The sequence below is a fragment of the Mesocricetus auratus genome, unplaced genomic scaffold (assembly GCF_017639785.1).
Source record: "Mesocricetus auratus isolate SY011 unplaced genomic scaffold, BCM_Maur_2.0 Super-Scaffold_100003, whole genome shotgun sequence".
In the NCBI taxonomy this organism is placed as follows: Eukaryota; Metazoa; Chordata; class Mammalia; order Rodentia; family Cricetidae; genus Mesocricetus; species Mesocricetus auratus.
The window spans coordinates 68,066,549-68,083,202 of record NW_024429188.1 but is presented as its reverse complement, the minus strand read 5'-3'; the positions used below and the strand labels follow the sequence as shown (position 1 = coordinate 68,083,202).

Sequence of the window (16,654 nt, the reverse complement as noted above, 5' to 3'; positions counted from 1 at the left end):
AACTAAAAAATAGCTGTGTACACAACCACATGTCCAGATATATTCGTCCTGAATTATGTCATTTGCTTATAACTGATTAAAGAAGTACCTAGTAAATTACCAGGGTCTTATCCCTTTCCTCTCCAAAGAGGTCATTTTATTCTTATTTATAATTTTGAAAATGTGAGTAATGTTAAGCACTTTCTTTGCAAAACTGTTTACAAGGCTCCTAACTGCTGATTATTAAATCTGGTTTTCAAAAAGCATCCATATAATAGATCACATTTAAACCATTATAATTTTTAAGTTTGTCTATCCTACAGGGATCAGCTATCTGATACCAAACTGCACTTTGTTTTGTTCCTCCTATACTATAATTTATTATATGTTTTCATGTAAAATAATCACAGAAGCTAATAAACTTTAATGAAATTATAAAATCAATTTTACTTTTCTATTATTATTATTATGTTTCAATATTTTTGGTAATGATTTACTTGTGAGTGACTGGTTTAAGGTAAACTAAAAGTGAATTCTACAAAAAACCTACATAAATCTAGACTTTGAATTTTATGTAATATTTTTTTCTTGCTTTATGCACATAAAAGTATTACTGTGCGTTTCAATTTGGTTTGTTGCTGGCTGTGCTCAATAGGAAATAAGCAGAGCTATATTGTCTCTGTTTTGCCATTTGGATTCCAACCGCTTTCAATTTTATCTTTCAGCAGTAATTTTCTTTAGTTCGGAAGCTACATCAGTGTAATCTGCTGAAGGTGATCGAAGCATTAGGAAATCTTTTTGCAAGGGTAAAATAGAGTACCTGAACTTTCTGCTTCTTTCTTTGTTCTTAAAGTTAGGTTTAGCCTGCTGGTAACTTTTGATTTGAAAGCAGAATGGTAGTATTTGAGACTCCTGTGGAAATGTGCAAACATGAGAAGAATAAAATTCAAATAAGCAAAAAGGTTCTATTCTTAAGGCAGACTCCTGACCCTCTTCTTTTGCAGCCTATTATCCTTCTCTGTAATATCATCCACTATTTTGGAAGACTACCTGACAGATTGCCTTCATTCTTGCATTCTCCTCTATCACTTAGTTATAATGTGAATTCTAGCGATACATTTACTCACGGATTAAGAATGTCAGAATCTCCATAGGAAAGATCTCAGGATGGATATATCTTTTAAACTCCATGTATTATTAGCAAAGTTTAAACCAACTATTCCAAACCATATAATAAATAAACCTGTGATGTCTCCAATTCCAAACTGAACAATGTGAAAAACTATCAACAGCAATCCATAAAAGTCCTCTTTACATTTCCTCTGAATCTCAGATCTGAAAATAAAGGCTGCTGATCTTCAATGCCAACAATTTACTAAGTTTTAAGTCATTTAAGAAAAATATGTATCTCTAAATCAAGAATGATCCATATATTTGACTCCCATTCAAGTATTAACCAGGCCAGACCCTGCTTAGCTTCTCAAAGCAGATGAGATTGGGCATGTTCAGGGTGGTAAGGCCTTAGACCAATCCGTGTATTTGCATACCATAATAGTTCATATATATAAATTTCTAGGATAAATAGGAATGTATTTCACACATTAACTAAAACTGACTACACATATAAAATTGTAAAATGTATATTGCATAAAAAGCCTCTCCCCTTTTTTATATAGATAGTTGCGACTGTCACAAGAGTAGAAGTTTAAAAAGAAAATAAATGAGCCACTGGAAAATAAACAGTGGCTAAAAAACCAACTTCTTACTTTTGTTAACATTTCTGTATTATCTACTAACAAAACAGTCAAGGTAGGTAAGAACTCTGACTATATAAAAAAGAAGAAATATTTTATTGTATAAAACCTGGATTCTTACAAAAGAATAGAAGACTATTTACTGTATCTTGCGAGGTGAGATGGCTAAAATGCTAAGAAAACACACCACGGCAACTGCACACTACACAGCCATGTTAAAGTCTCTATGTTTTAGACCAAAGATCTCAAGCACAAAATTCAAATGAAACTTTGTATTCCTAAGTTAATGTATTATCTGATTAATGGCAAGTAAATTTTGATTAGGCTCATAGCTAGTAGCATGATGCTACCAAGTGCACATAATGAAAATAAGGATCACCTGAGTTCAACATGAAATCTGCTTACCAAAATGAATGGATTAAAAGTATATGAAACATATTAAGCAAATTAAGTGAATACAGACTCCTTGAGAGTCACTAGTTCCTCTCTGTGTGTGTGTGTGTATCATTAAATGTATCCCTATTAAATGCATTCAGTTTAATAATTAATTTCCATGAAGTGTTTTATTAATGTAAATGGCAAAAATGGTTTACATAGTCAGCTTTTAAGGACTAAATAAAAAAGTTCTTGGAAGCCTGGCGTTGGTGGCAAAAGACTTTAATCTGAGCATATAAGAGGAAGAGGCAGATGGATTTCTGTAAGTTCCAAGCCAGTCTGGTATACAGAGCAAGTTCCAGCACAGGCTCCAATGCAATACAGAGAAACCCTGTGTCGAAAAACCAACATACGAAAATCCATCAGTGTAATCCACCATATAAACAAGCTGAAAAACAAAAATCACATGATCATCTCACTAGATGCTGAAAAAGCCTTTGACAAAATCCAACACCCCTTCATGATAAAGGTCTTGGAGAGATCTGGGATAACAGGAACATACCTACACATAATAAAAGCTATATACAGCAAACCAACAGCCAACATCAAATTAATGGACAGAAACTCAACACAATTCGTCTAAAATCAGAAACAAGACAAGGCTGTCCACTCTCTCCCTACCTTTTCAATATTGTACTTGAAGTTCTAACCAGAGCCATACGACAACAAAAGGTGATCAAGGGGATACAAATTGGAAAGGAAGAGGTCAAACATTCACTATTTGAAGATGATATGATGGTTTACATAAATGACCCAAAGAACTCTACCAGGGAACTCTTACAGCTGATTAACACCTTCAGCAAAGTGGCAGGCTACAAGATCAACTCAAGAAAATCAGTAGCCCTACTATATACAGATGATAAAAGGGCTGAGAAAGAAATCAGAGAAACATCACCCTTTAAAATTGCCACAAACAACATAAAATAGCTTGGGTAACACTAACCAAACAAGTGAAAGACCTGTATTGCAAGAACTTGGAATCTTTAAAGAAAGAAATTAAAGAAGCCCTCAGAAAATGGAAAGATCTCCCATGCTCTTGGATAGGTAGGATCAATGTAGTAAAAATGGCAATCCTGCCAAAAGCAATCTACAGATTCAATGTAATCCCCATTAAAATCCTACCATAATTCTTCACGGACCTTGAAAAAACAATAATAAATTTTGTATGGAAAAACAAAAGACCCAGGATAGCCAAAACAACCCTGCTCAACAAGGCAACGTGCAGAGGCATCACCATCCCTGACTTCAAGCTCTATTATAGAGCTATAGTCCTGAAAACAGCTTGGTATTGGCACAAAATTAGACAGGTATACCAATGGAATCAAATTGAAAACCATGATATTAACCCACACATCTGATCCTTGACAAAGAACCTAAAAATATACAATGGAAAAAAGACAGCATCTTCAACAAATGGTGCTGGCATATAGAAGAATGTGGATCGATTCATGTCTATCACCATGCACAAAACTTAAGTCCAAATGGATCAAAGACCTCAAAATAAATCTAGCAACTCTGAACCTCTTAGAAGAGAAAGTGGATGGTACCCTTGAACGAATTGGTACAGGAGACAGCTTCCTGAACATAACACCAGTAGCACAGACAGTGAGATCAACAATTAATAAATGAGACCTCCTGAAAATGAGAAGCTTCTATAAGGCAAAGGACACAGTCAGCAAGACAAAAAGGCAGCCCACAGAATGGGAAAAATATTCACTAGTCCCACATCTGACAGAGGGCAGATCTCCAAAATTTACAAAGAACTTAAGAAGCAAGTCTCCAAAACACCAAAGGATCCAATAAAAAAGAGGGCTACAAAACTAAATAGAGAATTTTCAATAGAGGTTTCTATAATGGCTGAGAGGCACTTGAGAAAGTGCTCAACATCCTTAGCCATCCGGGAAATGCAAATCAAAACAACTCTGAGATACCATCAAACTCCTGTCAGAATGGCGAAAATCAAAAACACCAATGACAATTTATGCTGGAGAGGATGTGATGAAAGGAGAACACTCCTCCATTGCTGGTGGGAGTGCCAACTTGTACAATCACTTTGGAATTCAGTATGGACATTCCTCAGGAAAATGGGAATCAGTCTAACACAAGACCCAGCAATTCCACTCTTAGCCATATATCCAAAAGATGCTCATTCATACAACAAGGATGTCTGCTCCACTATGTTCATAGCAGCATTATTTGTAATAGCCAGAACCTCGAAGCAACCTAGATGCCCCTCAACTGAAGAGTGGATAGAGAAAATGTGGTACATTTACACAATGGAGTACTATTCAGCAGAAAAAAAACAATGGAATCCTGAAATTTTCAGGCAAATGGATGGCACTAGAAAAAACCATCCTGAGTGAGGTAACTATATCAAAAAAAGAGAAACATGCCATATACTCTCTCATATATGAATTTTAGACATAGATCTGGGGAGTGCCAGCCTACAATCCCATGGCCAGAGAGTCTGGGAAACAGAACCTTCATTCAGTGGCTGATGGAAGAAGAGGCAGACTCCCATGGCTAAGCACTGAGCTGAAATTCAGAAATCCCGTGACAGAGAGGGAGAACTGATGGCCAAAGGCATTAAGACTGGGCTGCTTTAACCCCCAGAAACAGTTGACCCGACAAGGGTTAGCTCTTGTTTCCCATACTGATGCCTGGGAATCCAGCATTGGACTAATCAAGACCCCCTGAATGTGGGTGTCAGTGAGGTGGCCTAGGTCATCTATTGAGCCTTGGGTAGTAGTTCAGTATTTATCCCGGGTATACAAATGGACTTTGGACTCCCATCCAACAATGAGAGATGCACTCTCATCCCTGAACTCTTGGGGGAGGATCCAGGCCCTGTCATGGATGAAATGACAGACTATGTACACCCCCATGGAGGGCCTCCCACTCCCTGCAGTAATGAGGGGACATTGGGGGAGTTGGTGGGAGGGCACGGGAGGAGGGGAGGGAAATAGAGAGGGACCTGGAATTGACATGTGAATACTACTCTGCCCATCACCCACTCCCTCAGTCTTCCAGGAAACCGCTCCTGGCATCCAAAGGACCTGCCAACACAGGAAATGTGTCAGTCCTTCCAGAACCCACCCTCCAGCATCCCCAGCTTCAGGTGAGTTGGGTACCCCTGGGACCACCTCCTCTCCGCGGCCCATCATCCACTCCCTCAATCTTCCAGCGGGCCGCTCCTGGCATTCAGAGGACCTGCACACCCAGGAAAGGCAACAGTCCTTTCATACCACACCCTCCATACCACACTCCCCAGCTTCAGCTTCAGGAAAGAGGGAGACCAATGGAGACAGAAAAACCCTGCCTGCACCCACTGGAAGAAGGGATGGGAAGAAGACAGAATAAGAGCTCACTCAGCAACAGAAAGACTAACATGACTCCACCAGAAACCTAATGCCAGGAAGACCTAAAAAGCACAACATAGATGAAGCAGAAGATACAGACTTTAAAAATTATTTATGAAGATGATAGAGAACCTCAAATAGGAAACGAGGAAAACAAACAAAAAATACATGAAATGGAGGAAAAGATGTACCAAAAAATTTAAGAAATAAACAAATCTATTAAAGAGTCTAAAGAGTACCAAGAAGAATCAACCAAACAAATGAAGGAAACAACTTGAACAGTTGAAGGATTGAAGCTGAAAAAGAAACAATAAAGAAAACACAGAATGAGGGGATGCTGGTAATAGAAAAGCTGGGTAAATGATTAGGAAGGACAGATGCAAATATCACCCATAGAATACAAGAGATAGAAGAAAGAATCTCAGGTGTTGAAGACACATTAGAGCATATACAGTCATCAACCAAAGAAAATCTCAAAACCAAAAAACCCCTAACACAAAATATCCAGGAAATATGGGACACCATGAAGAAGCCAAACCTGAGAATAATAGGTATAGAAGAAGGCAAAGAAATACAGCTCGACTGATGACCAAAGGGATTAAGATTGGGCTGGTTTAACCCCCAGAAACAGCTGACCTGGCAAGGGTTAGCTCTTGAATCCCAGGCTGATGCCTGGAAATCCAGCATGGGACTGATCAGGACCCCCCCTGAATGGGGGTGTCGGTGAGGAGGCCTAGGTAATCTATTGAGCCTTGGGCAGTAGATCAGTATTTATCCCAAGTATACAAATGGACTTTGGACTCCCATCCAACAATGAGAGATGCACTCTCACCCTGAACACTTGGGGGAGGGTCTAGGCTCTGCCCTGCATGAAATGACAGAATATGAATACCCCCAAGGAGGGCTTCACCCTCCCTGGGGAAATGAGGGGAAACTGGGGGGAGGATGGGGTGAGGGCACGGGGGAGGGGAGGGAAACAGAGAGGGACCTGGAACTGACTTGTGAAGCGACCTTGTTTCTAATTTAAATTTAAAAATAAATTAGAAAAAAAGAAAAAATTAAAGTAAAAAAAAAGAAATACAACTCAAGTTACAGAAAACATATTCAACAAAATTAAAGAAGAAAACTTCCCTAACCTAAAGAAGGATATGCCTATGAAAACACAAGACCACCAAATAGGCTGGACCAGAAAAAGAAATCACCTCACCATATGATGATCAAAAAATTAAACTTATAGAATAAAGAGAAAATATTAAGAGCAGCTAAAGAAAATGACCAAGTATAAAGGTAGACCTATCTGAATTACACCTGACTTCTCAATGGAAACTTTAAAACCCGAAGATCCTGGACAAATGTCCTACAAACGCTAAGAGAACAAGGATGTCAGCCCACACTACTATATCTAGTAAAGCTTTCAATTACCATAGATGGAGAAAAGAAAATATTCCATGACAAAGCCAGATATAAACAATACGTATCCATGAATCCAGCTCTACAGAAAGTGCTGGAAGGAAAAAGGAGACCCAATGTAGATAACTACACTCACAAAGACATAGGAAATTGATAATCTCACTTTACCAAACACCAAAAGGAAAAGGGAGGAGAACCTACACACAATAACAGCACTACTAATAAATCAAGCACAAACAAGAATCATCAACCAATGGTCATTAATATGCCTCAATGTCAACGGTCTCACCTTGCCTATAAAAAGGTACAGACAAGCAGGATGGTTACGAAGGCTGAAACCATCCTCTTGCTGCATACAAAAAACACATCTCAATGTCAAAGACAGATGTTACCTCATAGTAAACGGTTTGAAAAACTTTTTCCAATCAAACGGACCCAAGAAACAAGCTGGTGTAGCAATCCTAATATATAACAAATGAGACTTCAAATTAAAATCAGTCAAAAGAAATGAAGAAGGACATTTCACATTCATCAAAGGAAAAGTCCATCCAGATGAAGTCTCAATTTTGAACATCTATGCTCCAAATACAAAGGCACCGACATTTGTGAACGAAACATTACTAAATCTCAAATCTTGAAATTCGCAGGGAAATGGACAGCACTGGAAGAAACCATCCTGAGTGAGGTAACCCAGTCGCAAAAAGACAAACATGGTATGTACTCACTCATATATGGATTTTAGACATGGATCAGGATAGTGCCAGTCTGCACTTCCACTGATAGAGAGTCTGGGAAACAGGAAAGAACCTAAAAGATATGCATATATGCATAGTACCCAAGAGAAGAGGATGGAGACAAGATCCCCTGAATGGATGGGGAACACGGCGAGGGGTGGGGGGGGGGAGTGGGACCTGGGAAGAAGAGAGGGGGTGAAGAGGAAGAGATTTGGTCATGGGGGAACAAGAAGTTGAGGGGGTGGGGGTAGAATAGGGGGAAGAGGGAATCATAGGATCGAATACAGATCAGGCACCAGAGCGACCTCGAGTGATCTAAAGGGATAACACCAATTGGTAAGCTAAGCAAAAGTGGAGAGACCACCTCGAATGCCCATTCCTGATAATAAACTTGATGTCTATAACCATCCGGGAGCCTTCATCCTGTGACTGATGGAAGCAGAGGCAAACACACAATTAATCACTGAACTGAACCCAAGGAACCCAGTGACAGAGAGAGAGGAGTGATGAGCAAATTGGCAAAGAATGGGCTGGCAAAACCAGCAGAGACAGCTGATCTGAACAGGGGAGAGCTCTTGGACCCCAGACTGACAGTGGGGAGGCCAGCATGGGACTGATCTGGACCCCCCCAAATGTGAGTGTCAGCAAGAAGGCCTGGGCAACCTATGGGGCCCTGAGCTGTGGATCAGTGTCTATCCCTGTTATACAAACAGTCTTCGTGTGCCTATAGCACAAAGAGGGATGCTCTCTCAGCCTGGACTCTTAGGGGAGTGCCTGGACCCTACCCAGAGTAAAATGACAGACTCTAGATAACCCCTATGTGGAAGGATTTGGCAATAGGGTGGGAGGGTGGAGGGGAAGGGGAGTGCGAGAGGAGGGGATGGACAGGGAACTGGGATTGACATGTAAAACAAGCTATTTAAAATTAAAATAAAAAATGATTTAAAAAAATCTCAAATCGCACATAAAAATCTCACACACTAGTAGGAGACTTCAACACTCCACTCTCACCGTTAGACAGGACCTCCAGACAGAAACTAAACAAAGAAACAAAAGAACTAATAGAAGTTGTGACCCAAATGGGCTTAACAGACATCCATAGACCATTCCACCCAAATACAAATGGATATACCTTCTACTCGGTGCCACATGGAACCTTTTATAAAAAGGAAACATAGCAAACCTCCACAAATACAAAAAAATTAGAATATCCCCCTGTATCTTATCAGGCAACCATGCATGAAAATTAGAATTCAACAATAACACAAATCACAGCCCTACAAATGTATGAAAATTGAGCAATGCACAATTGCACCATCCCTGGGTAAAGGAAGAAATAAAAAAGGAATTAAAGACTTCCTGGAATTCAGTGATAATGAAGACACAACATACCCAAATTTATGGGACATTCTGAAAGTAGTGCTGAGAGGAAAGTTCTTAGCACTAAGTGCCCACATGAAGAAACTTAAGAACAGTCACACTAGAGAATTTATAACACAGCTGAATGTTCTAGAAAAAAAGAAGCAAACTCACCTAGGAAGAGCAGACACCAGGAAATAATCAAATTGAGGGCTGAAATCAATCAAGTAGAAACTAGGAAAACATTGCAAAGAATCAATGAAAGAAAGAGTTGGTTCTTTGAGAAAATAATTAAGATAGACAAACCTTTGTCCAAACTAACCAAAAGACAGAGAAAGAGAGAGAGGAGAGAGAGAGACAGAGAGAGAGAGAGAGAGAGAGAGAGAGAGAGAGAGAGAGAGAGAGAGAGAGCATGCTAATTAACAAAATCAGAAATGGAAAGGGGGACATAACAACGGACAATGAGGAAATACAGAGAATCATCAAGGCATACTTTGAAAACCTGCACTCCACAGAATTTGAAAATTTAAAGGAAATGTACAATTTGCTGGATAGATATCAATTGCCAAAACTAAATCAAGAACAGATAAACAATCTAAACAGACCTAATAACCCTTAATGAAATAGAAGCAGTCATCAAAATCTCCAAACCAAAAAAAGCCCAGGCCCACATGAATTCTACCAGAAATTCAAAGAAGAGCTAATTCCAATACTCTTCAAAGTGATCCACACAATAGAAGCGGGAGGCTCATTGCCAAACTCTTTTTATGAGGCGACAATTACCTTGGTACCAAGGCACACAAAAACACAACTAAGGAAGAGAAATATAGACCAATTTCCCTCGTGAACATCGATGGAAAAGTACTCAATAAAATACTAGCAAATCAGATTCATGAACACATCAGAAAAATCATCCACCATGATCAAGTAGGCTTCATCCCAGGAATGCAGGGATGGTTCAACATTAGAAAATCTATCAATGTAATCCGCAATATAAAGAAACTGCAAAAGGAAAACCACACGATCATCTCACTAGATGCTGAAAAAGCCTTTGACAAAATGCAGCACTGCTTCATGATAAAGGTCCTAGAGAGATCAGGGATAGCAGGCACATGCCTGAACATAATAAAAGCAATATACAGTAAACCAAGAGCTAATATCAAAATAAATGGAGAGAAACTCAACGCAATTCCTCTAAAATTACGAACAAGACAAGGCTGTCCTCTGTCTGCATTTGTATTCAATATTTAACTTGAAGATCTAGCTAGAGCAATAAGACAACAAAAGGTGATCAAGGGGATACAAATAGGAAAAGAAGAAGTCAAACTTTCACTATTTGCAGATGATATGATAGTTTACATAAGTGACCCAAAACACTCTGCAAGGGAACTCCTAGAGCTGATAAACACTTTCATCAAACTGGCAGAATACAAGGTTAACTAAAAAAATCAGTAGCCCTATTATATACAGATGATAAATTGGCTGAGAAAGAAATCAGAGAAACATCACCCTTTACAATAACCATAAACAGCATCAAATGTCTGGGACTAATGTTAACCAAAGAAGTGAGAGATCTTTGAGTCTTTAAAGAAAGAAATCAAAGAGGATACCAGAAAATGGAAAGATCTCCCAAGCTTTTGCATTGGTAGGATCAACATAATAAAAATGGCAATCTTGCCAAAAGCAATCTACAGATTCAATGCAATTTCTACCAAAATTCCGGCACAATTGTTCACAGACCTTGAAAGAATAATCCTCAACTTTATATGGAAAAATAGAAGACCCAGGAGTGCCAAAACATCAGGAGGCATCACCATACCTGACTTCAAGCTCTATTACAGACCTATAGTCCTGAAAAAAACTTGGTATTGGCACAAAAATAGACAGGTAGACCAAAGGAATCAAATTGAACACCCTGATTTTAACACACACACCTATAAACACTTGATTTTTTGTCAAAGAAGCTAAAATTATATAATGGAAAAAAGAAAGCCTCTTCAAAAAATGGTGCTGACATAACTGGATATTGGCATGCAGAAGACTGCAGATAGATCGATGTCTATCGCCTTGCACAAAACTTAAGTCCAAATGGATCAAAGAACTCAACATAAATCCAACCACACTGAACCTCTTAGAAGAGAAAGTGGGAGATACTCTTCAGAGAATTGGTACAGGAGATAGCTTCCTCAACATAACACCAGTAGCACAGATACTGAGATCGACAATTAACAAAAGGAACCTCCTGAAACTAAGAAGCTTCTGTAAGGCAAAGGACACAGTCAACAAAACAAAAAGGCAGCCCACAGAATGGGAAAAGATATTCACTAACCCCACATCTGACAGAGTGCTGATCTCCAAAATTCACAAAGAACACAAGAAGCAAGTCTCCAAAACAATAAAGCATTCAATTAAAAGTGGGGTATAGAACTAAATAGAGAATTCTCAATAGGGGAGTCTAAAATGGCTGAAAGACACTTAAGAAAGTGCTCAGCATCCTTAGCCATCAGGGAAATGCAAATCAAAACAACTCTGAGATACCATCTTATTCTAGTCAGAATGGCTAAAATCAAAAACACCAATGACAGCTTATGATGGAGAGGATGTGGAGAAAGGGGAACACTCCACCATTGCTGGTGTGAGTGCAAACTTGTACAATCACTTTGGAATTCAGTATGGACATTTCTCAGGAAAATGGGAATCAGTCTAACACAAGACCCAGCAATTCCACTCTTAGGCATATATCCAAAAGACGCAAATTCATACAAAAAGGACATTTGTTCCACTATGTTCATTGCAGCTTAATTTGTAATAGAACCTGCAAGCAACCTAGATGCCTCTCAACTGAAGTGTGGATAGAAAAAATGTGCTACAATTGCACAATGGAGTACTACTCAGCGGGGAAAAAACAATGAAATCTTGAAATTAACAGGCAAATTGATGGCACTAAAAGAAACTATCCTGAGTAAGGTATCCCAGTCACAAAAAGACAAACATGGTATGTACTCACTCATATATGGATTTTAGACATGAATCAGGATAATTCCAGTCTGCAATTCCACTGACAGAGAGTCTGAGAAACAGGAAAGAACCTAAGAGAGATATGCATGGTACCACAAAGAAGAGGAAATAGAACTTTCACCCAGTGACTGATGGAAGCGGAAGCAAACATCCACACTAAACTGAACCCATGGAACCCAGGGACAGAGAGAGGGAGAGGAGCAATGAGCAAATTAGCAAAGAATGGGCTGGCGAAACCAGCAGAGACAGCTGATCTGAACAAGAGGGAGCTCTTGGACCCGAGACCAGATTGACAGCTCAGATGCCAGGATGGGACTGATCCAGAACCCTGAGTGTAAGAGTCAGTGAGGAAGCCTGGGCAACCTGTGTGGCCCTGGTCAGTAGATCAGTGTTTATCCCTGGCATACAAATGGACTTTGTGTGTCCATGACACAAAGGATGATCTCTCAGCCTAGACTCTTAGTGGAGTGCCTGGACCCTGCCCTGAGGGAAATGACAGACTCTGGATATACCCTTTGTGGAAGGAAGTGCAGATATGGTGGGAGGCTGGAGGGGGGTTGATGTGGGTTGTGTGAGGAGGGGAGGGAGAGGGAACTGGGATCGACATGTTGAAGCAAGCTTTTTAAAACTAAAGTAATAAAAAAATAATACCAGGTTCAGTGCTACATTGCATTTTTAACACTAATATGAAAAATAAAACCTTATACAAACATAAGCCTAATAATTTACTGAGGACAATTAGGTGGTGCTTACTGTGCAGCTCCCATTAACTTATGAGGTGACAAGCTAGACAACAGAGGGCCCTTTGCTATTCATAAAGGCATGTATGAGATAAATGTAATGATTATGAATAACTGCTTGAATGTACACCATTATCTCATGTGTGACCATAAAAATTCTTACTAGTTTTAGAAATGTATAGAATGCAGGTAGCGCTATTACAATGTAAAGTTAAAGCACATTTCAAGAAGATTAAAGCTAAATCTGCATTGTGCTAGAATAAAGAAGAAATACCTGTAATTTAAGGTTTTACCACAAACTTATTAAAGATAAAAGAGAAAGTAACAGCCCAGATAAGAAGCAGCTGCTAATAGTCACAGATAGCAAATGAATTTGACTGGATCAGGAAGCATCCTGCTGGTTCTTTTTCCTCCTAAACCATTTCAAACCTGCTGTGTTTGCCATTAGGCTGGCCTTTACTTCACCCCAGCCACTTCAGTCCTAACACTGTGGGGGATCATTGTTGCTTCCCTATGGCTGCTGCCAAAGTGTACCTCTCTGCTTTTAGCCTAGAATGCATTGGATCTAAAGGTAAGCATTGGTAATAACTACAGAGAAGGGGCAAGAAGTCAGTATGTAAAATCTAAGACAGAGGTGTCATAAACATACACACACAGCTTTAAATTGGTAAACAGAGCAGAATACATTTCTAAAATATTATTTGAAAGCATGCTGAAAATGTGCTTCCATTATTTAGTTTTCACATATAGAAATGTTAACATGTAACCCATTCATCAATATAATTAATAATCTTTAATTGATATGACAATGCATGGAAAAGAATAAAAAACAAAAATGTACCTAGCTTTCCATTTAGATCTTATGGAAGTAAATCTGATGAGTCACTAAGGGCATTCTGAAACATTGCTTAGTAAAACCCTCACATATTAGATACAATAAGTGAGAGTAAACACAGGACAGAAACAATTATGCTTACTTGGAAGTCCTTCAAGACTTAATCTCAGAATAGTTATATTTTAAATACATTATTGCTCTGGCTTGAGTTAATGCTGTGTGCCAAATCCAGGTAGGAGAAATTGAAGCTTTCTAACTGTGAGTTCTACAACTATATAGCAAAGATAAATATAATTAAAATAGAAGGGTTACAACAGGACTCGTCAGAAACTGCAAAATAATTTGATCTTACCTCCTTTCACATTTTTCGCTGCTGAACTTTTCTCTGTTGATTAAGTAAAAAGAAAACAAGATATGGTGATCTGTATTAAACACTCTTTACTTCATCTTCAACTATAGCACTAATAATGACCTTCTCTTATTGTATGCTCAATTTCATTAATGCACAGGCATGTAACATAATGCCTTGCCTGTATCACAAATTGATACAATGGAGTATGCTTCAATTCCCCATCAATGACTCCTCCAGAGGAATAACATGTTTGAGAGATCACAGTAAAAAGATGATGAAGGTGCAGGAGAATGATTGTGAATCTGATAACCACTGACATCAGAATGTTTACAGTAAACACACCTAAGGATAAGCTAACAGCAAGAAAATAGTAAGGACAGAAAGCATAATCAGAAAGGTGTGATGAAACAGGAATGGGTGAGGTCTCCAAAGAAAACCAGAAGATAGTTCATAGGATCACAAGAATGTCAACCATATTCTAAGTGCTACAAAACCAAAAATTTCAGAAGAAAACAGGCCATTACAGACTATAAGCAATGACTTCAACTAAACTATTGTGATGTATTACAAGAAAAAAAGAAAGAACTAAATGGAAACAGTGAGTATATAGCATTCATTTCAGACACTTAGTGGGAAAATTATTTCTATCTATGGTGTGAAGAAGACAAAATGAATATTACAAGAAAGCACCTGATTTTCAAATTCAAGAAGCGTTTCTATGATACAAATGATTTCAGAACAAGCCCAGCATACAATGACTTACTGGACAAGATCAATAGAAACTGTGCAAAAGAGATTATACTGTTCAGTGATCTATGTTGCATCAATATCTATAATGGAATGAGACAAGGTGATACAATGGCCCAAAGCATCCTGAAATTACTCTTCAACAAAATTAAATAGGAAAATAAAGTTCCCCACAGACACTAAGTGAGTAACACACCCTCTTTTTTCCTAATAAAAAAAGCATTTCCCATGTCATATGAAATGTAGCCCTATACTAGCTAGCATCAGAACAAAACTTAATGCCTAGATAATAAAAGATGCATGCAACAAACAAGGCTCTGTGAATATTACTGCCAAAGACATATGACAACACTATGTGATTCAACAAATGAACAAAAGTGTTTTGTTCAATGGACAATGGCAAAGAAACAGCAGGTCATACCACTTTATTGGCATAGAAAGAGTTACTAGATAGCAAACCGCTAATGAAGATTAGAACACTACTTAATTTTGTCATAATAAGATTAAAGTGAAATACGAGTATTTACATCATTAGCTGAAGGAGATAAACTGTCTGTCATCTCGTTGCCCATGGTGTCCTGAATGTATGGAATCTGACAATATGTAAACCTAGTTACTAAGGCTTCTCTCCACTCCAAGTACAGATGGATCAGCAAGGTGGCCTGCCAATAAGACAACAGGTGGCTCTCTCAACTTACTTATTGCATTTGTGGCTTCATTTAAAAAAGATATTCCAAACAATTTCGGTGTTGATTTAGTGAAAAGACATGCGGTCTCCAACAATCTCAACAGAATACAATTGAAGACAGGGAAATCTTTCTGGTGTTGATTTAGCGGGGATCTTGCTCCAGGAGTTAGAAAGGAGTTCCAAGAAACAGTCACTGCCATTAAGTACCGTGGATTATCCAACATGATGCCAAATTAACCCTTCTATTAAGTCTTTAAATTGTGTATGAAACATGGTTGTCTGTATCACCCTATGCCTCCTTAAGCAGAGCATGAGTTATCACTCAATAACAGCACACAGAGCAAAGGAAATACTTAATTCCCTTTCTAATAGTATATATTAATGATATTAATTATTATATTGTATTTTATTTAATGAGTGTCTCATTCAGTGTATTTCTACTGTGTGATGACCATATTACTTTTTCAAGGTAAGGATATCAATTTCACAAACTGCTTTGTTTAGCATATTTGCCTATTGTTGTGTTTATTTGAACTGGAATGCAAAATACAAAATGAGTGAACAACAATTATTAGAAACATCTGTGTCAGTGCACATTCCACACTGCCCCCCAATCCCAATGCAATCTAAAAGTGTAGGGAGTAAAATAAAAGGGATTCTTAATTACTGATAAGCATAAATTCCACTACTCAAGAAGATACAGAGGAGTAACCTGGCTTCTAAAAAAAGTGTGAATCAATCACCATATCCACTTATATATAAGATTGTAATACAACTATGTTGTAATGACTTAACTTTTTCAAAAGATGTCTATTAAGTAGGGGTTTCTGTGGCATTCTTTTAAAGTTTGTGGTCATAATTACCTTTAAAACAAAGGACCTTAGTATATAATTTAATTAAGCAATTCTACTAATTAATATGCCACATAGAAAATGCCGGGTGGTGGTGGCACATGCCTTTAATCCTAGCACGCAGAAGGCAGAGGCAGGCGGATCTCTGTGAGTTCGAGACTAGCCTGGTCTACAAGAGCCTCCAAAGTCACAGAGAAACCCTGCCTCTAATCTCCCCCCCCCAAAATAATCCACATGGAAAAATTGCACACAGCTTATATTTCCATATGAACTAGAATGGATATTTCCCAATATACAATATCTTTGGGATTGACTTACCTTATGACAAAATGAAGTGTTAAAAAGCAACAAAATAAACCCAGCCGATTTAATAAGAGAGAAGATACCATATTT

The 16,654-nt window shown here is 38.4% G+C and overlaps 1 protein-coding gene across 6 annotated transcripts in view; it reads right to left on the bottom strand.

The window, feature by feature from the left end:
• Nucleotides 1–16,654, bottom strand: part of Diaph2 (diaphanous related formin 2) — a 722,722-nt gene that overhangs the window by 417,860 nt on the left and 288,208 nt on the right. Inside the window, exon 19 of one of the 6 annotated variants that reach the window (XM_021228656.2) lies at nt 13,976–14,008. The exons of the other annotated variants lie outside the window; for them this stretch is intronic. Coding sequence (XP_021084315.1) covers nt 13,976–14,008 — 33 coding nt within the window. The remainder of the gene's footprint in view (nt 1–13,975; nt 14,009–16,654) is intronic. 6 annotated transcript variants of the gene reach the window in all.